This window comes from Grampus griseus, assembly GCF_964374135.1.
Source record: "Grampus griseus genome assembly, chromosome: 4".
Taxonomy (NCBI): Eukaryota; Metazoa; Chordata; class Mammalia; order Artiodactyla; family Delphinidae; genus Grampus; species Grampus griseus.
The window spans coordinates 26852332-26878180 of record NC_138997.1 but is presented as its reverse complement, the minus strand read 5'-3'; the positions used below and the strand labels follow the sequence as shown (position 1 = coordinate 26878180).

At 40.4% G+C, this 25849-nt stretch overlaps 1 protein-coding gene across 1 annotated transcript in view; it reads left to right on the top strand.

Moving 5' to 3' along the window:
- The window catches only part of NR3C2 (nuclear receptor subfamily 3 group C member 2), a 364942-nt gene that overhangs the window by 309807 nt on the left and 29286 nt on the right, over window positions 1-25849 (top strand). Inside the window, exons 7-8 of the mRNA XM_082653045.1 lie at window positions 16172-16302; window positions 22117-22274. Coding sequence (XP_082509171.1) covers window positions 16172-16302; window positions 22117-22274 — 289 coding nt within the window. The remainder of the gene's footprint in view (window positions 1-16171; window positions 16303-22116; window positions 22275-25849) is intronic.

The following is a 25849-nucleotide window of genomic DNA, read 5'->3' as shown; positions in this document are numbered from 1 at the left end:
GAAATTAAATGCATTAAGGCTTTTCTACACTTTTCCGGGGGAAGAAAACTGATGACACAAACTTGCTTTTTTACTTTACTGTGACCCTGGTGCTCTTCTCTTTGGGGTGGTCACCCTACATGGAAAACTTTTTCCCACAGGCTCCACCAGTTTTGCCCTTGAAATCATTGAAATTTCTGTTCCAGATGTTACTTGAAGGGATGACTTCACTTTTCTAATTTTTATTGTATTTTCTATTTTTTCCCGACTGCTGGCCTCTGTCCTTGTGGCAGAGAACATTGACTCCAGCTGGCTGCCCACACCTGTAACTGCACCCCCAGATCTTGGTGTTGAGCACACAGTGAGGGGGCTTTTGTGGCACCCACCTCTCTCTTAAAGGTGCCAGAGCTGGTGCCTGGCTGGGTACCGGGGTCCTGCCTGCTCCAGAGACCCCAGGGAACTAGCACTCATGAAATGTGAGCCTTAACTCTCTTTGCTTCTAGGCGATGAACACAGAAACCCAAAGAATCGTTTGCTTGTCCTTAAAGAGAGACTCCATGGCCACTTCGTTCCGATTAGAGGAAGTTCAGAAGTTCACAGAATTTCTGAGTAGAAGAGAAGGTTAGAAAATGTCAGCTGTGCTCCTCAGCAGTCTTGACTAGCAGTTTTCTACAAGCAGATTAAAAAAAAGAGAACTGTTGAGGCTACACTTTGAATAAGCATTGTGTTCATGTCATTCCGTGTGCATGTGTAGTGTGTCCCGGTGTTGACATTTATGCTACTGGTGTGGTGGCCTGGGGGGGGGTGATCACCCCCTGGGGGGGTGATCATGAATGATGTAGGTGTTCACAATGTCCTAAACAACATCTGCTTTGTGACAGATGTTTGGAATCAGTAATAAGAAAGGGCACGTGGCTAATCTCTGATAAATTAATCGAGTCGAACATCATCTTTATTTTTTTATTTAGGCAGATAAATGATGCCATTTGCAGCAACATGGATGGACCTAGAGATTATCATACTAAGTGAAGTCAGCCAGACAGAGAAAGACAAATATCATTTGATACCGCTTGTCTGTGGAATCTAAAAAAAATGGTACAAATGAACTTATTTACGAAACAGAAAGAGACAGACATAGAAAACAATGGTTACCAAACAGGAAAGGTGGGGAAAGGTGAGGGAAGAGGGATAAATTAGGAATTTGGGAGCGACAGTACACACTACTATGTGTAAAAACGATAATCAACAAGGACCTCTACTGTAGAGCACAGGGAACTCTACTCAGTATTCTATAATAATCTATATGGGAAAAGAATCTGAAAAAGAATAGATATATGTATATGTATAACTGAATCACTTTGCTGTACACCTGAAAATAACATTGCAAATCCACTATACTTCAATTTAAAAATAATTTATAAATAAATAAATTTAGGGAGATGGATTTATCAGCTTTTACAATGAGTCAAACAGCAGAATCTACCTTTCACCCAGAATTATGGCACCTGAAAATGTTTTCTAGGTCCCCATTTGATTAATGAATTGAAGAGCGTCTATAATAACAGTCGCTGGAGGTTTAGCTGTTTTCTTCTTCCAAAGCAAGACTCTCAAGGTAGAAGAAGGCATCTGTGATCCAGTTGCTTCCCACCTTCCACATCTGCATCCCCATCCTAGCACACACACACTGCTAAGGCCACCTCTGCATGAGTGAGCCGCTCAGCTGTTGCCTTGGAAGTGCAGCTGCACATCCGGGCTTCATCAGAGTGAGCGTCCTTCTTTATAACCTATGGCAGGTTCTGGTTGCTAGAAAAATGTGACTTTTGCCTCAGGAAGAAAACAACTCCACAACTTGCATTTTAATACAAAGCTTTTATCATACTAGGAAAAGGTGTTTTGCTATCACCCTTTACCCAAACAATAGTCTAGCCACACTTCTAAATTCAGCAATTTACTTTGTTCATATTCTTGAAATTCAGTAGTTATCAAGTGGGAATTTGACCTTTTTATGGCCCCTTTTAACAAGGAAACTATGGTCATTTAGTTCATTAATTCATTAATAAATTCATTAATTTATTGAAATTGAGCAATGTCTTTAAGTATTGATATATACCCAAAATGCCTCTGTTTTTGAAGCAGTAGCTCACTGTAGGTTTTCTGTCTTTTGTTGAACCATCTGCAGTCTGCATACTGTTAAATTTACAGAAATTTTCTATTAAAGTCTACAGCCTATGAAAATAAGGCTTGATTATTTTAAAAAATGTTTTCACAAGAGAATATTGTTCTTTTGAATCCTTTCTGTGTGTAGAGAGATTCTAGTGATGACTTTTTTTTTTAATTTTTGTTGGAGTATGGTTGATTTACAATGTTGTGTTAGTTTCTCCTTTACAGCAAAGTGAATCATATATCTTCACTCTTTTTTAGATTCTTTTCCCATACAGGCCATTACAGAGTATTGAGTAGAGTTCCCTGTGCTATACAGTAGGTCCTTATCAGCTATCTATTTTATACGTAGTAGTGTGTATGTGTCAATCGCAGTCTCCCAGTTTATCCCTCCCATTTCCCCCCTGGTAAATATGGTTAGCACGGATTAAATCTCATAAGGTTCTGAGCATGCTGTTGGGTGTTTTAACCTGAATATAACAGTTGAGTCCAGGCTCTGAGACCAAGCTGCTTGGATTCAAATCCTAGAATACTATTTTCAGCGAGGTTTGACTTCCTAGTTTTTACTTGGAATAAGTAAGTCACTTTATCTAGTCAAGAACTAGAGCCTGTTCCTTTGTCAAGGACGTATATAAGCTTCCTTACCACAGCCAAGAATCAAAACATTTGGTTCACTAGGTCTTCACATGTCCAGGGAATAATCAGGCCAGGCTCTGTTCCCCTGCTAGAGCGGCTGCTGTCAGTAGGCATGCAGTGCCAGTAGTATTCACCTGTTTGCCCGTGCAAAAGGCTCCCACCCGTGGTATAGATAATAGACGGTGAGCCATTTTTCTGGTAAACATTCTGCACTTGGCTGGGTTCCTTACTTTATTCTAGTATGAGGTATTTAGTCACACATCTCAGAAACAGGTGTGTCCCCCATGACACAGTGGGTAGTGTCATGAAAAGTTGCTTAGAAATCACTTTTTGTAATTTATTTTTATATTTTATTGAAGTAGAGTTGAGTTACAATGTTGTATTAATTCCTGCTGCACAGCAAAGTGACTCGGTTATACATATATACATTCTTTTTTATATCCTTTTCCATTATGGTTTATCCCAAGAGATTGGTTATAGATCCCTCTGCTATTTAGTAGGACTTTTTAAAATGAATTATACTGTAACTGGCCTGTGGAAATTCACAGTGCAGTGAATACGAAGATTAAACCTTTGGTCAAGCCAAAACATTTTTGTCATGCGATTTATCACAGATACCCCCAATTTAACTTGCTCTAAAATCTGAACTTTCACAGTGGGTTATGGCTGCATGTTTCTTTCCTCTACCAAAAACATGTGTCCTGTACCCAAAAGAAACTGTGCTGACTCTATGAGTATTTTAAAAGGTAAGGTACAAAGGACTGTTTTATCAAAAACTATAGATAAAATGTATGGTAAAGATTAAACATTTCTAGATTTCTAGGACCATCTGTGGTAAATTATGGTTGTTGTATAACCAGGCTGCTTCTAGATTTTTCAATTGTCACATATTCTTTTGGTCTGTGTAACATCCATTAAAGTCAGCAGAAATTGTGATGCTTAAGTCGAGGGCAGTTCTATGAAACGTATCCCTTCTGGAACATCAATTAAGGTAACAAACAAAACACTGAACTAGCTTTTAACTATTACTGGACTTGGCGATGTAAAATTAATAGAGAATACATGAATGTTATGGAGATCACTGGGTACCACTCCCTCTGGCTCATCTGTCCAGTAAAGCAAACCACAAACAACATTCTGCAGTGATTCTTAAGCAGCTGAGTTCTGCCCTGCCTATTAATAAATGATGTAAGTACTATAAAAATGAACAGACATCTAAACTGCAACTAGAAAAATGGTCCTCCTACAGATATATATTGTTTGTCCGTTCAGGAAAAATCTAGTAAGACTATGAAAAAAAATAAAAACCACAAACTGGCATAATTTGAATGCTCAAATTGAGGTCATTTTTATTCTAATTAAGATTTGAAAAAAAAGGACTGTTTCTGCATGCTGTTTCTAGGAAAATAACAAGCTTCAGACAGGCACCATCTGTTACACTGACCATGTAACAAGATGTTAGATTTATTCATACATAAAAATGTAGCTTGCAGTATCATATGTAAGGTCTGGTCCTGCAGATCTGCTGTGATTATCTGTGTGCACCATACCACTCAAATTATTTAATTCTCTGTTGTAAGATTGACACTATCGCTGCACGCATTCCAACCTTGTATAACACACACACACACACACACCCCTACACCTGGGGCAATTGATGGAAGTAATAACATGTTAGCAAACAGCTTTATGAAGAGGCTTCTTCTTGAGATTCCAGAGATTTCAAGGAGTTCAGCCCTGAATGAGCACTAATTTTCTTTGTTTATATCTATATTTGAAGAGCAAAGTCTGTGAAATTTGTTGGATTTCCCTGTTCTCTGTAGCTATCAGGTATTTATTTAGCACTCATGTAATTTTGGACCTATGCACTGTACAAGAATCAGTCATAGAAAGATATGCGCCTTAGTATCCAGGAGAAGGACATAGACTTTCCAGGTGCTGAGAGTTGCCTGTTATTTGATTAAACAATACGATAGCCCTTGGATTCAAGGGATAAAGTGAAATATTTCAGAGGTTTATTTTTCTAGTTCCTTACTAAGTAAAGTGATGTCTTACACACCTAAAAGGTGTTTGGGTGACAGGTACAGTTTGGTGCAGTATTGCTAAAGGAGCTTAAGTTTTTAAATGTCACTGTGCCTTCCCTAGGCTCCCATAGGTAGAAGGGTTAGGAACCTCTTGTGCTTTGGCATTTATGAAATCAGCCAGTGTGAAAGGATTTCATCTATTAAATGTGAGTTCTTGGAAAGAGAAAGGAGTGATAAAGGTAGTTCTATTTTCCCTTCCCCCTTAGGATACCAGAACTACAGAAGACAGGCGTTTAAGGAGCTGTTTCTGACTGATTTTTAAAACTATGGTTTATTAAAGAATTTTCACTCTTCCTGCTTTCAAAAAGCATTTAGTACAGCTTGCAATAAAAACACTGACACAGTAAGACTAAAAATGCAGCAAAACACAAAAAAGGCAAAAGGCAAGTAGTAAAAACAGAGGAGGAAGAAGATAATTTATATATTCTAAAAGAAGAAGAATGAATGAAAAGCCTAAACCCAAAAAGAAGTTACATAATTAAACACAAATCTTAGTTTCTAATCTCTATCGAAGTATAGCAGGTAGGATTATGGGTGGCAAAGATTCGTTTTTTACTGAGGTATAGTTGATTACAATGTTATATAAGTTTCAGGCGTACAGCACAGTGATTCACAATTTTTAAAGGTTATACTCCATTTATAATTATTATAAAATATTGGCTATATTCCCTGTTGTACAATATATTCTTGTGTCTTACCAATTTTATACATAGTAGTTTGTTCCTATTACTCCCATACTCCTATCTTGCCCCTCCCCCCTTCCCGCTCCCCACTGGTAACCACTAGTTTGTTCCCTATGTCTGTGAGTCTGTTTCTTTTTTGTTATATTCACTAGTTTGTTTTATTTTTTAGATTCCACATATAAATGATATCATATAGTATTTTGTCTTCCTCTGTCTGATGTATTTCACTAAGCATAATACCCTCCAAGTCCATCCATGTTGTTGCAAATGTCAAAACTTCATTCTTTTTTATGACTGAGTAGTATTCCATTGTGTATGTGTGTGTGTGTGTGTGTGTGTGTGTATCACATCTTCTCTATCCATTCATCTATTGATGAACACTTAGGTTGCTTCCATATCTTGAGTGTTGTAAATAGTGCTTCTGTGAGCATTGGGGTTCATGTATCTTTTCAAATTAGTGTTTTAATTTTCTTCCGATATATACCCTGGAGTGGAATTGCCAGGTCATATGGTAGTTCTAGTTTTAGTTTTTTTGAGAAACCTCCATACTTTTTTCCACAGTGGTTGCACCGATTTACATTACCACCAACAGTGTACCAGGGTTCCCATTTCTCCACATCCTCTCCAACATTTGTTATTTGTGGTCTTTTTGATGATAGCCATTCTGACAGCTGTGAGGTGATAGCTCATTGTGGTTTTAATTTGCATTTCTCTGATGATTAACAACATTGAGCATCTTTTCATGTACCTTATAGCCATGATGGCCTGATGGCCTCCTTTGGAAAAATGTCTATTCAGGTCTTCTGCCCATTTTTTAATTGGATTGTTTGGTTTTTTGATATTGAGTTATATGAGCTGTTTATATCTTTGGGACATTAACCCTTTATTTGTCATATAATTTGGAAATATTTTTTGTTTTTTGATTTAAAAATTTTTAATTGCAATAAAATACTTATAGCATACAATTTATCATCTTAACCATTTTTAACTGTATAGTTCAATAATGTTAAATACATTCACATTGTTATGTAAACAAGTGCCCATTCCCTCTTACTCCCAACCCTTGGTAACAACCATTCTACTTCCTGTCTTTATGAATTTGACGACTCTAGGTATCTCAGATAAATGGACTCATACAGTATTTGTCTTTCTGTGACTGCCTTATTTCACTTTGCATAACGTCATCAAGGTTCATCCAGGTTGTAGCATGTGTTAGAATATCCTTCCTTTTTAAGGCTGAATAATATTCCATCGTATGTATATGCCACACTTTATCATTCATCTATCAGTGAACATTGGATTGCTTCCACCTTCTGGATATTTTTAATAGTGCTATGATGAACATGAGTGTATAAATATCTCTTCAAGAGCCTGCTTCCAGTTCTTGCAGAGATTCTTTAAGTTGAAGTTAGCTTGCATTCTCCTTGTAGACGGCCACAGCATGAGGTGTCCCTGTAGGTGTTCAGGCTAATGCTTAGAGCTCCTGAGTCCTCTGGTACCCATAACCTGGAATGTGTTGTGGTTTGGGCTTATCAAATGTCTATTTCTATCAGAGTAGAACATGAATATGATTCCAGGAATGTATTTAGTTTGGGGCAATAATTTCCTAAATCAGCTACCTCCAATATGGACCTCCAGAAAACTGAACAGCTAAGACTTTCAAATACATTTTTAGTAGTGTTTTGGTAAGCCAGTACTTGAAAACTGAAACAGGAGTGTTCCTTCTGACAGCCATTGGCCAATAGGTTCAGTGGACTATTCTCATAATGTGAAGTAGGACAACACTGTTAACATATAATAATGGCAAGAGTGCATGGGTCCTGTAGATACACAAGTTGTTCAGATCGTTTAGCTACTAAGTCAAAAGCAGGCAACTAGCATACAAATCATTTAAATTGTGAATGCCCTTCCCACTCTGATTTTAATGAGCCTTTTTCTAATTCTCACTCTTATTATGAGAATAAATTCCAACCCTGAATTCTCTCAAAAAACAGGAAAAAAAGTATTTTCTAATTCTTTGATTATTCACTTTTATTCCAGGTGAATCAGGTTTAGAGACATTAGATTCTTTTAATTTAATATTTTAAAACTATTTCCAAATGATCATATGATTGCAGTTTAGTGTAACACGTCCTAAGAGAGGACCAGCTGAAGTTGTAGCTGTGAATAAAATTGGTTTGCTAGCTTAAGAAAATGACAAAACTATTGAAATGTTTCTTTCATTCTTTTTTCTTCTTTTTTGAAGAGTGTCTTTGAAAATATTTTAGAACTGTCGTTTTCATGGATTTTAACCGAAGGTCTTTGGAATTGGAACTGGATCTCTATGACCATTTGGTTGTTGTGTTTATTTATTTAAAAGTGGAGTTTATGCTGTCCCTGCAAATGAGATGATATTTATAAATCGATGACATGTCCACAGAAGTAGAGACTGATGACTGTCAGTTTTTCAGGTCTGATGTTTGCTTTAATACAGGGATATTTCCTATCTCAAAAATCTCCTACTAGGGCTTCCCTGGTGGTGCAGTGGTTGAGAGTCCGCCTGCCGATGCAGGGGACACAGGTTCATGCCTTGGTCCAGAAAGATCCCACATGCCGCAGAGCGGCTGGGCGCGTGAGCCATGGCCACTGAGCCTGCGTGTCCGGAGCCTGTGCTCCGCAACGGGAGAGGCTACAACAGTCAGAGGCCCGCGTACCACAGAAAAAAAAAAAAAAAAATCCTACTGCCTTTATATTAGCCCACTGTTAAGAGTGAATTTTGCGTTTACTTTTACTTTCTAGAAACATTATACAAATTTCATCTCTTTCCCAAGGTAATCTTGGGAATACCAAGGTATTTTTACATTTTTTTTACTCAAAATGAAGTAAGATTATTAAATGAATAAAAGCATGTCGCGAAGAAGAGTATTTCTGTGAAGTAATGTTGCAGAATTAATCCCAGTATCATGCCAAAAAGATTGTCCTTATTTCAGCTTCTTTGGATGTGCATTCCTGTGCATTTAGTCTAATTGTGCAAAAATGATGTGAAGTAAAATGTGTTTCTAAGATGGCCTATTTTCTTGAAATTTTAAGCTATATTGAGGACACAGTACTCTTCATTTAGAGAACTCAATTTCATGCAGTCGAAGCAGCAATGGAATTTGAAAAACACAACATCTTACTGCATAATGGTGAGCAAAAAATAAACAAATGAGTGAATGTAATAGCAAAACATCTGAGGTTCCAAATATCTCTTTATAGCTGTAAAGAGATACTCTGGAGGAAAGAGCTATAAATGATTGAGCCAGCAGCATGGAGAGAGGAAAAGGCATGAGTTTTGAAGTAAAAAACCTGGGTTTAGATCCATGGCTACATCATATACCTAAATTATTTTCTTGTCATGAACATGAGAATGATTCTGCACAAGGCATTATGAGAACTAGCAAGAGGAAATTTAAATTTGGGCATGGTAGGCACTCCGTAAGTAATAGCTCTGAAAACCATAGAGGTTCTCAAGAAAGAGTTAAAGAGATGCTGTTCCTACTGAAGTGAAAAAAAAGTGCTTTTTATTTTTAGGTGTGTTGTTACACATTAACCTTATAATCTGTTTTCAAGTGGAACCTGAGGTCTCTCTTTAGTAACCTTTCATCTGTGTGTGGATGTTTTGCTAACACATCTGATAACAGAAACACTTTGACACAGAGGCATTTCATTCTCATGTTCTACTCTGGGCAAGTCATGCCTGCCTTCCTGAAAATCTGAGTCCTCTCCAGTTTCTCTCCTGATTTATTTACCATCCTGCATATAGAAATAACAGCAAGAACACAGTCTTATTTTCCTGAAAAGTCATTCTAAGAATTTGATTAGGGACTTCCCTGGTGGCGCAGTGGTTAAAAATCCGCCTGCCAACACAGGGGACACTGGTTTGATCCCTGGTCCGGGAAGATCCCACACTCTGCGGAGCGGCTAAGCTCATGTGCCAAAACTACTGAGCCTGCGCTCTAGAGCCCACGAGCCACAACTACTGAGTCCGTGTGCCACAACTACTGAAGCCCGTGTGCCTAGAGCCAGTGCTCCTCAACAAACAGAAGCCACCACAATGAGAAGCCCACACACTGCAACTAAGAGTAGCCCCTGCTCACCGCAACTAGAGAAAGCCAGTGCGCAGCAGTGAAGACCCATCGCTGCTAATTAATTAATTATTTAAAATGCACTGCCTTTCCTCCAGAGGTTTCAGTGTGCCTGACAGCAATTTATTAAGACACAATCGGGCTTCCCTGGTGGCGCGGTGTTGAGAGTCCACCTGCCGATGGCGCGGGTTCGTGTCCCGGTCTGGGAAGATCCCACATGCCGCGGAGCGGCTGGGCCCATGAGCCATGGCCGCTGAGCCTGTGCGTCCGGAGCCTGTGCTCCGCAACGGGAGAGGCCACAACAGTGAGAGGCCCGCGTACCGCAAGAAAAAAAAAACTACCCACAGTCATGAGTAGGTTCTAAGAAATTATTTAAAAAACAAGCAAAAAGAAGAATATGATTATTTCTTGGTTTGTTTTAACCAAAATGATCATTGGTCTCCAAGAAGCATTTTATTCTCCCCATGATATCAGCAACAACAACAAATGCTAACATTTGTACCATGCTTTATAATTTGAGAACTTCCATACAGCTGGTCCCTACATCTCTGCAAAGTAGGAATTCGTGTTAATTCCCCGCTTCACACATGATAAGCCTGGATCTCAGAAGTGACACGATGCCAGGCTCCCAAAGCCAGCACGCTGAGGGGCCAGTGGGCCGTGCATCTCTACGCCCTGCTGTGGCAAAGCCAAGGATGCCTGTTCTGCCTCCAGCACAAGGGAGAGGAAGGGGTCAAATGCTTAGGAGCGCACTTCCTAAACCGCACAGCTTCAAATGCGTGTTGTGTTATATTCCACGGGGGTCCAGATTTGCAAGCCACTTCACCAATTTTACAATCTAAATCTCTCCCTGTTTTTTATTTAAAAAAATTTTTTTAACATCTTTATTGGAGTACGATTGCTTTACAATGGTGTGTTAGTTTCTGCTTTATAACAAAGTGAATCAGCTATACATATACATATCTCCCCATATCTCTTCCCTCTTGCGTCTCCCTCCCTCCCACCCTCCCTATCCCACCCCTCTAGGTGGTCACAAAGCACCGAGCCGATCTCCCTGTGCTATGCGGCTGCTTCCCACTAGCTATCGGTTTTGCATTTGGTAGTATGAGAAACTTCTTGAGAACTTCACAAATACCGTATCTATTTCATTAGCCATTTGATCTTACTTTCTGTAAGTTTTCAGTATTCCCTTTCTCTAATCATCATCCTCAGTTGCACATCTGTGTGTCTGAAGTTCATTTTGTTGCTTTCACTTGTCCTCTTTCCTTTAGGCTTTCCTTCTCTCTCATTCGTTCATGAAACACTTTGGAGCAAATATTGACACATGGCACTTGCCTATCAGACTCTATTTGACGTTCACAGAGGTCAGTCAGACGTGGATCCTGCCTTTAAGATGCTTATAGTTGGCAATCAGAATGGTGGTAGTGAACTGAGCCTTTTTCCCCCTCTGAACACATAGAAATTTTGCATTAAAAAAAATCTTAATTATATAACCAAGTTCAAAAGAAAAGAAAAAAAACAGGTCTAAGAACAGGAAATTCACAGCTAGAGTGGTTTAACTCGGAGTTAAAGCTACACGTGGCCCACAGACTATTGGATGTAGAAAGATGCCTTAGGGATGTGCATTAGAGCACAAACAGGAACAGGACGCAAGAATGTAGACTCCAGCAAGACCAGGGCATGAAATGGAGCCCCCTGCCAAAAGCCAGGCTCTGCAAAGATTTCACTGTCTACTAACAAGGACAGTAAAACCCAGCAAGCCAGCCAGCCCAGGGACATAGCAAGGAAGCTGAAAGAAATAAGAAATACAAGGCTGCACCACATCAAGTGTGGAGTCTAAAATTTAAACAACGCAGTCTCGCAGAAAGCATTTAAGCTGAGAGATTAGCATCAAAACTGACAGAACCAGTGAAATGCTTGTACCCTGATAGTTATAAATGCTGAAACTTCCTGTAGAGTCCCTTCCACAAGACAGCGCCCCTGGGATTCACCTAGAAAACAATATATACCAAAATAATGCATGTTAGATAGGCATATGAGCATCCCCCCAAAAAACGAATTTAAAACATTTGAAAGAAACTATAAAATAAACATGTTAAAAGTATTTAGAGACAGAATAGGTAAGGTATAATTTAGAGGAAGGGGATGTAGTAACCATAAAGTAAGAAGTCTGTCATGGAAAATAACAGAAGTGTTTGAGAAAGAACCAAATAGAGCATTTCTAGGCACCCAGGCACTAAAAACATCCAAATGAAAACACTGGAGGCATTAAACAGATTAGCCCACAGAAAAGGAAAAAAAATTATTAGAAAATAGATCTGAGAAAACTATCTACAATGCAGTACAGACAGATAAAAAGAAAATATGAAAGGGAGGTAAAGGTGGAAGACAGTGAGATGGTCCAACACACTGCTAACAGGTGTTCAAAAAGGAAAAATAGCAGGAATGGGGTGGGGATGATGTTTGAAGAAACAATATCTAAGACCATTTCAGAACTTAAGAAATACCTGCATCTTCAAGTCAAATAAGGACATTGAGTCCTGAGCAAGAGAAATAAAAATCAGTCTGCACCTCCGTCCTTCATATTGAAACTGCAGACATCAAAAATAAACAGAGGGGCTTCCCTGGTGGCGCAGTGGTTGAGAGTCCGCCTGCCGATGCAGGGGACACGGGTTCGTGCCCTGGTCTGGGAAGATCCTACATGCGGCGGAGCGGCTGGGCCCGTGAGCCATGGCCGCTGAGCCTGCGCGTCTGGAGCCTGTGCTCCGCAACGGAAGAGGCCACAACAGTGAGAGGCCCACATACTGCCAAAAATAAATAAATTAACTAATTAAAAAATTTTTTAAATTTAAAAATATAAACAGAGGAAAAATTTTTTAAGCTACCAAAGAGAAGATGCAAATTCCCTACCTGTAAAAGAATGACAATTAGACTAACAAGAAATTTCCCAAAAGCAGTAGTGAAGGACCAGGTGTAATGGAATATTATCTTCAAAGTACTGAGGGAAATTACCTGTCACACTAGAAATCTATAACGTGTTAAAACTATCATTCAAGAATAAAGGTGAAATAAAGACATTTTCAAACATATCAAGACTGAAAGATTTGAACATTCAGCAACTGACCGCTGCTGAAAAAATTACAAATATATATATGAGTGCGTACCCCAATAGCTTAAATCCAGGCTTCTCATATGTAAAACTGGGAATTAACACAAATTCCTACTTTGCAGAGATGTAGGGACCAGCTCTGTGGAAGTTCTTAAATTGTAAAGCACTGTACAAATGTTAGCTTTTGTTGTTGTTGCTGGTATCATGGGGAGAATAAAATGCTTCTTGGAGACCGATGATCATTTGGGTTAAAACAAACCAAGAACCCAGTTGAACCCAGTAGTACGGAGTGGAGTGCAAAAAGCAATGGTGATGAGAGAAATATGTTTGTAACTCTAAACAGACATGGGGTGTGGATGTGAGAGAGAGACAGACTGATTTCAAGGGTGATCTGAAAACAAGTTGAAATTTAAATACTAAAGAGGAATAAGATGCAGGATGGGAAGCAGTGGACCAAAGATAAAGTACTCGACATCTTTTCAGTTTCTCATGGAAAAGCTATTGATTAACTTTAGATTTTTAAGTATGCAAGTTCATAACTTGATAATTATTTTAAGAGTAAAAATAGAATGTGTGTCTTCTAAATCCCAATAGATGAGCAAAGAGGTTTTTTTTTTTAATTTTGTAAGCTGGATCCATGTAATAAAAGGAAGGAAAGTAGAACGAAAGGAGGGGAGAAAGTTAGAATGGTGGAAAAAATATCCAAGTATATTAGTAATCATGATAAATGAGAACAGATTAAACTGAGCTATTATAATACAAAGACTCTCAGATTCTTTTAATCCAGCTTTTTGCTGTTTAAAAGATACATGTGTGATATATAATTATGTGGGAACTTTGTAAACAAGGGATTTTTTAAAAGGGCATTCCGGGCAAATTCTAAAGAGACAGCAAAAGAAGGAGACAAGAAGGAAGAAAGGGAGGGAGGGAGGGGCTAAGGAAAGATCATCAGACAAAATTTTTAAGGCAAAAAAATATTATGAATAAAGATGGTATTAGTGATAGGAGGGGGAAAAAGCTTTAAATAAAATGGATAAAGATATGAAGAGACAAATCATCAAAGAAGAAACCCAAATGGTCAGAAAACATGTGAAGAAATGTTTCAGCCTGCTGGTGATAATGGCAATGCAAATAAAAGCAACAGTGGGATAACCTTTTCAACCCCCATCAGATGGCGGAAAAAAAAAAATTCAAATCGGTTAATGACAAGTATTCATGGCATGTGGAATAAAAGGACATATCATCTCTTACTGGTTGGAATGAAAGCAGCAGATGTGCACACATCTATGACTCAGCAGTTCTATTTTTGTCCTGTATTTTAGAGCAGTGCCCAAGGATGTCCCTTGGGCATCATCTGTAATACTCGTAAAGTGGAAACAAACCCAAGTGTCCTTCCAGAGTGGAATGGATTAGTAAACTGTGATGTATTCAAACCGATGAAACTCACAGCAGGGAAAATGTCCTTGCTTAGAGTTACCTGTATGAAAATGGATACGTCGTAGAATCACAACGTTGAATAAAAATAAGTTGCAGAAGGATATGCATATCTATTTTCAAATTTACATAAAACCAAGCAGTACTGTGTGCTGTTTTTATGAATACATACGTGTGTGCAAAGTATACACATCTGAGAGGAAATAATAATCTCCCAAAGTGAGTGGTTCACTTCTTCAATGAGGAAGATGAATGGGGACAGGGAGGGAGACAGAGCGGGCCTCAACCCGGCCGTGTTTATTTTATAAAGATCTAAAGCTAATACGGCAAAAATATTAGCATGTATTCTTAATTCTGCATGGTAGGTCCATAGGCTCCTGCTATTTTTCTGTGTGTGTGTGTTTGTGTGTGTATGTGTGTGTGTTTTAAAAATATTTCCTTAATTAAAAATAGCTCCCGGAAAGACACATACCATGTGATATCACTTATATGTGGAATCTAAAATACAACACAAATGAACATATCTACAAAACAGAAACAGACTCACAGACATAGAGAACAGACTTGTGGTTGCCAAGGGGGAGAGGGGTGGAGATGGATAGACTGGGAGTTTGGGGTTAGTAGATGCAAACTATTATATATAGGATGGATAAACAACAAGGTCCTACTGTATAGCACAGGGAACTATATTCAATATCCTGTGATAAACCATAATGGAAAAGAATATAAAAAGGAATTTATATATATATGTATAACTGAATCACTTTGCTGTACATCAGAAATTAACAACATTGTAAATCAACTCTACTTCAATAAAAAAATAAATTTAAAAAATGATAACAATATCTCTTAGCCTGTTATGGGAAGGGAGAGACATATAGCAATAATACCAAGCAAAATGCTATGTGTTCCATTATGGGTTTTTTACAAATGTCTTTCAGACTTGGGATAAAAGAGATTTTTGCCATTTGAACCCAAGAGTGCATCCAGAAGAGGTGTCGCAGGGTTGCTTTGCTACAGACACCCACCTGGTTCGGTCACTCATAGAAATAGATCAGCCATCGTGACCTCCTTTTCTGTGTCTATAGCCTTTGTCAAGTCCTTTCCCATTTCTCACTAGTAAACTCTTTTTTACTAATTTCATTCCGGTCATCATAACAGAGTACTTATCCAGGGCCTCCCAAAAGAATTATTACTTTGAGGAAAAACATCTGAACAACTAAATGATGCCTTACTTCCTTCTCACGGAAAGAGAAAATAATGAGTTCTGTCGTAAAATCATGAGGATTTTTATGGAAACACTTGGATTTGGCGGAGAAAGTAGCTTGGTTGGCTGTTTAAATGGACACGTGTATGTATCACACAAACTCCCATATCACTTTCTCCCTGTACTGGAGAGATTCCATTTGAGGAATCTTTTAAAATGTTGTCTGATTTCCCTTTTGAAATGTGCTGCTGCAAAGAGTTAACGGACACGTTTCACGACCTCTGTAAAGGGGTCCGTGTAGAAATAAGAGTATTCATCACTGTCCTGCATCCACAGCATCTAACACAGCCCTTCCAAATAGTAAGTGCTTGGGATCACTGGCCAAAGAGGAACAGGCATCTCCAGGCTTCCCCCCACATCACAGCAGCTTCTCTGCTTGGTGGACAATCTCACGATCACACACGCCACCATCACTTGTTGTCACTCTTGACGTAAAATGAAATCACGGCACGCTTTGAGAAAGGTTGGTTTCGGTGCTTCTGACACATTCTCCCAATGGACGAGTCAACAGCCTGACAGGGTTGGTCTATAAGCCATTTACCAGTCACTGTGCAAGGCAGCTGACCTGCCTTGCAAGTACACCTCTGCTCCATGTTGAAGCCAAAAGCAAATGAGAGGTCTGACCCAGATCTCTCATCAGGCTGCCTTGGGCCGCCAGTCTGGGTCTGATCGTGGACCTTGCCTTCTCAGACATCTTTGCTTTTCCTTTGCAGAGAGAAGATGCACCAGTCTGCCATGTACGAGCTTTGCCAGGGGATGCACCAGATCAGCCTTCAGTTTGTCCGGCTGCAGCTCACCTTTGAGGAATACACCGTCATGAAAGTGTTGCTGCTGCTGAGCACAAGTAAACTGACACCCACCTGGCCCTTCTCCTACATTGTCACATCATCTCCCCTTTAGGAGAGTTGCCTATTTATAGGGTCAGGGAGTCGATATGAAAAAAAAACAGGAGGAGGTGGGCGGAGGGCTTTGGTGTTGGATGAACTAAGTTACTTGCAGAGTATGAAGCTTTGGGTAGAGCATCTGCCTTGATTCCTTCATCCATCTGATTTGTTAAGTGTCTGTTATGTGTATGGTGGGACTGGGCAATTCAGGAACGACTGGGATGAATGAGGCACAGTCTCCACCCTCAGGGAGTTTTACCGTAAGATAAATTCCAAGGTAGTTTTAATACATTGTGGAAAGGGATTATCTACCGTGATGGAGATAAAGAGGGGGCTCTTCTCTGGGGGCTCAGAGAAGAGAAGCTCATGCTCAGTTCTGGGTATCAGGGAGGGATTCGTGGTGAAGCTGCAACTCAGAGAGCTTTGCCAGGATGAGGGGTTGAATCTGAGGCAGGAGCTGGCCTGCCTGCTGGGGAACACAGCACGAGCGAGCGTGGCATGGTGGGAAGCAGACCCATGCAATAGCACTTAGTTCTCGGGAATTGTTTTGCCTGTTAATGTTTTAAATTTTTTATCTCATTTCTGTATCCACTAAATTTTTCAAGGCACATCAGGTGGTATTGGATTGGGGAGAAGTGGGGAATTAGGTTGGGATGCAGATTGGGCCGGAAGATTCGCACCTGTTGAAGACAACTGGTGTCTATTAGGCGAGCAGGGGAGTGTGGTACCAAAGGCTCTGAGCAGTAGGGTGACATGACCAAAGGGATCCTTCATGGCTTTATGAACATGTATCTGACAGTAAACTGGATGAGAGGGAATGGGACAGGGAGGGAGAGAGGCCAAGCCAGACAGAGAATTGAGCCAGACTAGAAGCCTAGAGACCTGCTGTGAGGCTGTTGAAATAACAGCCTGGAAAATAATGGTGGATGCTATGATGACAGCACCAAACGCGTTCAAGATACACTGCAGAGTTGACCTTGGCAACTGACAAGAAGGGGAAATAAAAATAGTCTGGGTCGGAAGTGACCTAGGTTTTGAGTGCAGCGAAGTGACTCAGATGGCAGTGATACCATGAAGAGAAATGCGTTCACGTCAGGACTTGGAGCAGATTTTGTGGAGCGTAAAATGACTTCTCTTTGGGATGGGCTAACTGTCAGAGGTAGCCTCTCATAGAGAGGCTGAAAGAGGGGGAAACTGGGGGACTCGAGCTCAGAAGACAGGTTTGGGTATCAAGATATAAACTTGCAATTATCCTTGTAGAAAATGAAAGTCCAATGGCGAGTGGGGTGCCGAGACACAGAAAGAAGAGGAAAGAGCCATTGAGCTACTGGAAAGGAGGATTGCAGCGGCTGAGGGACAGGGACAGAACTGTCAGGGAGGTAGGGGAACTGGGAAGGTGCCAAGAGTTCAAGGTTTCCCGAGCGGCATGACTAATGGCATCACTTCCAGGGAAAGCTGAGAAGGCTGACAGAAGCCTAGTGGGGTTGACTATTGGGCATCAGGCAGGTGCCAGACAGCCAGGGACTTGCAGATGGATGGGAAGCCTTTTTAGGCGCCCGGAACCAAGCATGAGAGGAGAGAAGTCGATGGCAGACGGTGCCAGAAGAGACGAGGGAGGGCAGGATTAGCCTTGGCAAGGATGCTGGGCGCTTCTTCCCCAGACAAGGGCACAGGCCTTTTCAAACAGAGGGGAAGGAATTTGAGGAAGCTCCCATCAGATGAGGGTGAGACCGGGAATGACGGCAAGAGACAGGATGGAGAGGAAATCCCAGAGCCAAGCGCTGTGGGCCACTGAGAAAACGGAGAAATGTCCTGAATGCCGAGGACGCCGGGGTGAGTGGCGAGGACTTCAGAGGAGGAGAGTTTGTTGAGCGACCACCTGGAAGCTGAAAAGAGCATCCAGGATGCCGCCAGCTCTCCCCTTGGTCCAGGAATCGGCAGCTTGGGAGAAGGGGCGGTTTTCAGTAGAGTCACGTGCAAGGAAGTGGCATCAGCAGCCAAGCACTGAGGATGGAATAGATAAGAAGAGACGCTGATTCCAGCAAGGGAGGATTGGGTCTGGGGAAGACTGGAGCCTGAGACGGGTAGAACAGGAAGCAGGGAGGCAGTGGCAGATGCCAAGCACTGAGGATGGAATGGATAAGAAGAGATGCTGTTGCCCACAAGGGAGGATTGGGTCTGGGGAAGACTGAAGCCTGAGACGGGTAGAACAGGAAGCAGGGAGGCAGTGGCAGATGCGGATGAGTACCTGCTCCACCTCCGTTTAACACCTCTCAGGTGTTTTTATCTGTGATCTGATTTAACACTGCAAGATGGGTAGCCCTCCGTTCTAAAGTGGACAGGATGGAGGCATGCAGGTGTGACTTGTGCAGCCTCCTTGGGGAGTTAGGACTCAAACCCAGGGCCTTGGCCTTCACTCACAGCGATTCCCGCTCTGCCCCAAGCAGGAAGTGGAAAGCAGGCCGTGACAGATGAGGGCAGCAGGGAGACTGGAGGGAGAGCAGGCTGTGGGAGGGAGCTGGGGTCAGCACTTCCCAGCTGTGTTTCACTTGGCCGGCAAGGCTTTTCAGGTTGCTTTTGGCCTTTTGTCTGGTTTGATTTTCACTGACCAGTTGTGCAGGGCAGCCCATGCTGTCCCCAGTTTACCGCGGGCCCCACCGGTCCCTCCATTCCTCCCTGTACACTCAGCCCACAGCCAGGAGCTTGTGTTTGCAGCCCCTCGTCCGCAGGGTCAGTGGAACCAGGCTTAGCTCCCTGCTCCAGTGTTCCTCAAGGTTTCTGAGGTTCCCAGTTTATTCTTTCTGGAATGTAACCTTGGAAATGTACTCTTAGTTCCCCAACCAGGGATTGAACCCACGCCCTTAGCAATGCAAGTACAGAGTCCTAACCACTGGACTGCCAGGGAATTCCCTGGAAATGTACTCTTGAAATTCAGAGACAGTGATTTTATTCCCCTTTCCAAGCTATGTCACTAATCTTAGAAAAATGTAAAAAAAAAAATATATATATATATATATATATATCAGATGGGTGATATAATTTAATTTTTTTCTAAAATGCGTGTGATACTAATCCTTTGTTAACTTTGACCACTCCTTGTAATTGGTGTCTTATCCTTTTACATCCATTTAATCAGTCAGCCTATAATCAATTCTGATATCACTTTGAAGCTCCCTGAATTAATTTATTAGCTTCCAAGTAGCTCAGTACATTCAAGGCTGATTTTTGTAGATGCAGAAAAAGCAAAATCAAAAAGTAGAACAGAAGTAAAGAATTTTACTGCAGCTTAAACTGCAGCTTATTTTACTGCAAGCCTATTTTGCTAACCTGTGATACAACGTATGAAAAATTTTCTTCTTATTTAGAAGCTTAAACGACACACTTGATGTCCAGTGTATCAGGAAAGTTTCTAAGCAGTGACATCAAGAGAAGATCATGTTCTTTTTGCTCACAGGGGAAAGCAGACCATCTTCCCACCCAGTTGCCTCTTTGCTCTTCTCCAGCCCATAGATTTTGGATGGTTTCCAGGAGCCCTGCTGCATTTAATAAGTAAATTCAGAAAATCCGGGCAGACCTCCAAAATTTGAGGTTTTGCCTAAGTTCTCTTTTTTTGTGGGTTTGTTTCAACTTCTAAAATATCTGGCTGGGAAACTGGTACAATATATTTCAGTCACAGCAGTAAAATACAAGTAATATTTGATACAAGTTGTTCATAATCTTGAGAATTTTGATAACACAGGTATCAGAAATATGAAGGCTTCTGGTTAATCTTAGTAGCTCTACCAAATAGCATTGAAATACAGTTGTGAAATGTATTCACTCCATTCTAATTTTAGATAATTTTTTAAGGTATGACATCCATGAGTATCTATACTGAAAAACTAAAGGTTTACTCCATAACATTTTGAAACTTAAAAAAATAAATGTTTATCTGTGGGTGGGCAGTGTAGGCACTTACTTGCAAACTTTCAGTTTCTTTTGGAACGTTGTGGGTTAACATTAAAGTTTTGGTAGAAAGTGCATCCGTCGTTTCACTATTAACGTCCTGGTTATTACCATCCTGCTTTACGTTTTTTATACTTTTACAGCAAGGGTTTAATTGCAAAGAAAAATAAACTGTCACATAATGGATGATATTTAATTCTGAACGTGAATGTCAAATATTTTAAACCACAACTAATATTGTGGCAGCCTCAGGAATTTGTGCAGTGGCCATTAGGGATTTATTTTTTCCCCACAAAAAATAGACTTAGATAAACGACAAATCAAAAGCCTCAACAATTAAACTCAAGGAGAAGATTATTAACATCATATGGGAAGTTAATTTGCAAGATAATCTGTATCTTTATACAGGACAACAGGGTTTATTTGGAAACAGTGGTATTCCTGCTCCCAGGGTTACATGTAACACTCAAAAACATATTCAGCCATTCTAAAGAGCTGATGGCCCAAGTAAGTTATTATTTATACCAGTTATTGTAAATTAGCAAATAGGGTGTGCACTTAAGAAGTGAGAGTAAGAGCAATTTCAGACTCTATTATCACAAGTTGAGTTTTTATTATCTTCATCATCCAAAAAGGAAAGTTCTAAGTGATTTGATTTTTCAGAGTTAAAGCATAAGCATGAGTACATATTGGCTGTAGTGAACAAAAGCAAACATGTAAGTAGATTTTCAAAGGGGACACCTGTAGCTTACACTCTGCCCTAGATCTCCTCGCAGAACACAGACCCTGGTGCACCCCCTTCTCCATAAAGTGTGTTCACATGTGTCCTGGGAAAGAGCATCTCCTTTCAGGTCACAGAAACACTCGTATCCTTCCAGGTGCTGAATTTCAAAGTATTATTTTTAGTGAGATGTTTTTTTGTTTCATTAGGAAAGCCAGCCACTCCATACAAAGAAAGAAGAAAACATAACCCTTAATTTTCTATCTTATCGAAGATAATGATGAATGTGGTTTCTTCTCTTCGAAAGTTTTTGATCTTGCCTTGTATGCAGAGCACTGTTTTGTTACCCGTCACACACACACAAGCCAGTGCACAGACCTGCCAGCAGGTCTGGGCAGTCACATGACAGTGCCTCGGTGGTCATGTGCTCTTGGAACAAAGAGGACGGGAAGTGCTTCTTTGCCACACACTGTCTTGCCCCTGGTAGATGTCAGGTTTCCCCGAGTGTCTTTGACATTGGAACTGGAATATGAAGATGTTGCTTTCTAATTCCAGCCCCAGCTTAGATTGTCTGTGGCTCTTCCAGTTGTCCTGGAAAATCAAAGTATATTTTCCTATGTCTGAGGTATTGGCAAGTTGGGATTCATAAAAACTTTGATGACAGACCACAAGACAGTATAGCACTGTGGTTAAGAGACAGGCTTTGGAAACAGACAGACTTAGGTTTATACCCTTCCTCTACCATGTATTTATTGTGTCCTTGTGCAAGTGATTAAACCTCCAGTCTTCAGTCTCCACATCTGTAAAATGAGAATAACATAATGATTATGGCGTAAGACTGATGTCAAGATTAAGCAAGCTAATATAAACAAAGTGCATTATAACGTACACCCAATAAACCAGTTATTATTCTTTTGTATATGTGTGTGTACAAAGGTTAACCGTCATATAGCTGCCATGTTTATTCATAAATGTAATCGTTGAGATTCAATATCAATCTCAAAGTGTGAGCCTCATGACCTCAAAATAGTCTAAGCCGTTTGACTATGAGGACGCTAAAGCTGTTTTCCAACTTGGGAGCTTACATGTCGGTATTCCTTCAACACAGTTCCAAAGGATGGCCTCAAAAGCCAGGCTGCGTTTGAAGAAATGAGGACAAATTACATCAAAGAACTGAGGAAGATGGTAACGAAGTGTCCCAACAATTCCGGGCAGAGCTGGCAGAGGTTCTACCAACTGACCAAGCTTCTGGACTCCATGCATGATGTAAGTAGAGCCTCTTGGTGCCTGTTAAATGAAGGATCCACAGCCACACACTGTGGACCCAGAGCAACTGGAGAGCTGAGAAAGTTCTCGAGGCTTTGGGAAGAATAGGGGTAAGTTATCCACGGGAGGCAGCAAGAGTTGAAAACTCAGGAGGAAAGAAGCGTTTCTTCAGAATACCTTTGAAACAAACTTCATGTAAAGGAAAAAGTGTGGCTCTTTTCCCTCCTGAGCGGAGTGTGAGAGAAATGTGCACCATGGTGGCAAAGCCTGAGCTCTGGGCCAGGGAGGGCCCTCGGATTTGCTACAGGTGTCAGATCAAGTTTCCCATTTCTGCTTGCAATTTAGGAACTGTTTGGTTAATGAAAATGTTTGCTTTAACATTGCATAAATAGAGTCCATCTTCTACAACTGTTAATCTAATAACCCAATCTTTCAAAAACATTATTAGTGGTCCAGGGCCAGCTGGGATCATCTCATTTGTTGCCAAATTTTGAATCTTATATTCAGTATTCTTCGTAGGAGTCACCTTTCTTGGCTTGTGTAAATGTGGAAAGTAAATTCTGAGCTGGTTTCTAATTTATTCAATTACAGATGTAGTGGCGGTTAGCAGTTTCTACAAAATACTGACTTGGATAACTTGGTTTGTTATGTCACTTAAAATATGCTTCTTGTTTCATTTTGCAAGCAGTTTCTCTAGTTCTGGCTCAAAAAAAAGTTCTACACGGTCATGCTAATTTAGCTTTCTTATATTTGGAAGGTTTTCCTACTTTCTTTTGGAAAATTTATTGCCCAAGTTCAGCCCATGTAATTTGGGTAAGAAACCCCTTTTCAAGTACTTCTGTATTGTTAAGGACAATGTTGACAGACTTGATGACCAATATTATAATGGTATTACTACTGAAATAATGGTTCATCCTTTAGAGATTTGTTTATGCCAGTGGAATGGTATGGCCTTGTGGGTTGGTTGATAAAAGAATGTCACTTTCCAGGGTTTCTACACTGAAGACCCTGTGCGTATCACGTTGGCCCTTGCTTTCTCTGAACGTTTCATACAATAAGAGTCAAATTTCCACAAGGTGAATAGAGCGATAGATAGTTTTGCTAATTATTAGTGGCCTGAAAGCATGGCTCAATAGAAAATCTCAGGGATAAGAAATGATGGTCTACAGGACTTTGGGGAACACACAAACGATGCTATCCACAGCCCTCACAAGAGGAAGTAAAGGAAACTAGACCGTGGCGCAGGACCATCTACCCGAGAACAAGCAGCACAGTTACTCGCTCCTGTTGGTTTTCTTGAAAGTCCTTCTTAGTGGAGCTGGGGTGGGGGCGGAGGAACAGCAGGTGTGATTCTCTCTTGATGAATTCTGTCATTTGTGCAAATGATTGGGCAGGCACAAGCGCAGTTTCAAAATGAGTGTGTAAGTGTTATCACAGCATATGAAAAGAGATGATACATTTTGAAGCAATTTACATGTAATGAGACTGACAATAGAAGTTAAAACCTGTGTATCCACAGCCTTTCGGGATCTCCATGCCTTGAGCACAGTAGGACAGTGGAAACCCTCGGAGGCTGCACCGGTGGTCAAGGTGTCAGACCGTCCTCTGCTGGCTTGCTTTTAGTGCAGCACAGTGCTTGGCACAAGATAGGAACTCAGTGGACAGTTGCCAAATCATAAATGATGACTTGCTGCAAAATCCCCCAAGGCAAATCAATGTCTTTTTAGTATTTTTTCTATTATGGTATAATTGATACAAAATAAACCAAACCTAGTTAGCGCATACCATGTGAGAAGTCTGACACATGTCTACACCCATGAAACTATCATCACAATCAAGACAGCAAACATGTCCATCACTCCAGAAGTTTCCTTGTGCCTTTTTTTTTAATTGAAGTATAAGTGATTTACAGTGTTGTGTTAATTTCTGCTGTACAGCAAAGTGATTCAGTTATACAAATATATATATTCTTTTTCATATTCTTTTCCATTATGGCTTATCACAGGATATTGAATATAGTTCCCTATGCTATACAGTAGGACCTTGTTGTTTATCCATAAGCTTTCCTGCTACCTACTACTCCCCAGGTGCTTTCCATATTGCTTTCTGGCAATGTAGATTAGTTTATATATGCTAGTGTCTCATATACACGGAATTATGCAGTAGATAGTCTTTGGTAGCTGGCATCCTTCACTTGGCGTAATTATTTGGGGATTCATCTATGCTGTTGCCATATATCAGTACTTCATTTCTACTTATTGCTGACTAGCGTCCCATCATAAAGATATTTCACAGTTCAGCGGTCCTATCACCTATTGATGGACATTTGGGTTGTTTCCAGATTGGGCGCGACTAACAGATAAAGTTGCACTGAACATCGTGTATACGTCTCTGTGTGGACATTGCTTTCTTTTTCTTGAGTCAATAGCAGCGGAAGACTGGGTCTTAGGGTAGGTATGTTTTCGTTGTTTACGAGATCGCCAAACGGTCTTCCAAAGTCACTGGACAATTGTGCATTCCCTCGAGAAGTGTGTGTGAGTTCAGATTGTCCCACATCCTTGCTAACACTCAGTATCATTAGTCTTTTTAGTTTTAGCCATTCTAATAGCTGTGTGGCGATGTCTCCCTGTGGTTTTAGTTTGCATTTCTCTCATGATTAATGCTCTTTTCTTGTGCTTATTCCCCATCTTTGCTGAAGTATCTGTGCACCTCTTTTGCTCATTTTTAACAACTGGATTGTTCATTTGTAATTAGATTGTTGAGTTTTGAGCCTCCTTTATATATTCTAGAAACAATTCCTTTATAAGATATATGACTTGCAAGTATTTTCTCCCAGGCCGTGGCTTATCTTTTCATTCTCTTAACAGTGTCTTGTGCAGAGCAGGGATTTTGAATTCTAATAAAGTCCAATTGATTATTTTTTTCTTTTATGAATTATGTTTTTGGCTGTAGCTAAGAAATCCTTGTCTAAGCCAATGTCACAAAGCTTTTCTCTTCCATTTTCTTCTAGAGATCATTGTCCTTCATTGACTGATACGTAGTGTCTCAAAAACCTTTTCTTCATGTATTTTTTTTCTGAGTATTTTTGGTTATTTCTGGTGGAAGGGTAAATCCAATCCACCTTACTCCACTTTGGCTAGAAGGAGAACATTCTTTTGGGAATCACTGGAATCACTTTAATTCTAAAACCTTTATTTTAAGTAATCAAAAATGTTTGCCCTTAGAAGTAGCCTAACAGAAGCATCTTGAATGCTCTGTTTATATTCCCATCCCAGACAGAACATTGCAAAATGCATTGTAAGTCTAGAGGGACCTTTCTAACATTCACGCTTACTCAGACTTGAGACTGCTTACAGCTTTTTCATTAGAGTAAATAAAAGAGTCAACATTTGTAGAATTTTCTTCCAGGGAACAAAGAGCTACAGAAGGACTGGCTCTGTACTCAGAGCCTCGTTCTGGTCACCTTGTAGAAAGAGAGCATGTGTTCCTAAGGGTCACACAAACAAAAACCCTGTACTGGGCTTCCCTGGTGGCGCAGTGGTTGAGAGTCCGCCTGCCGATGCAGGGGACACGGG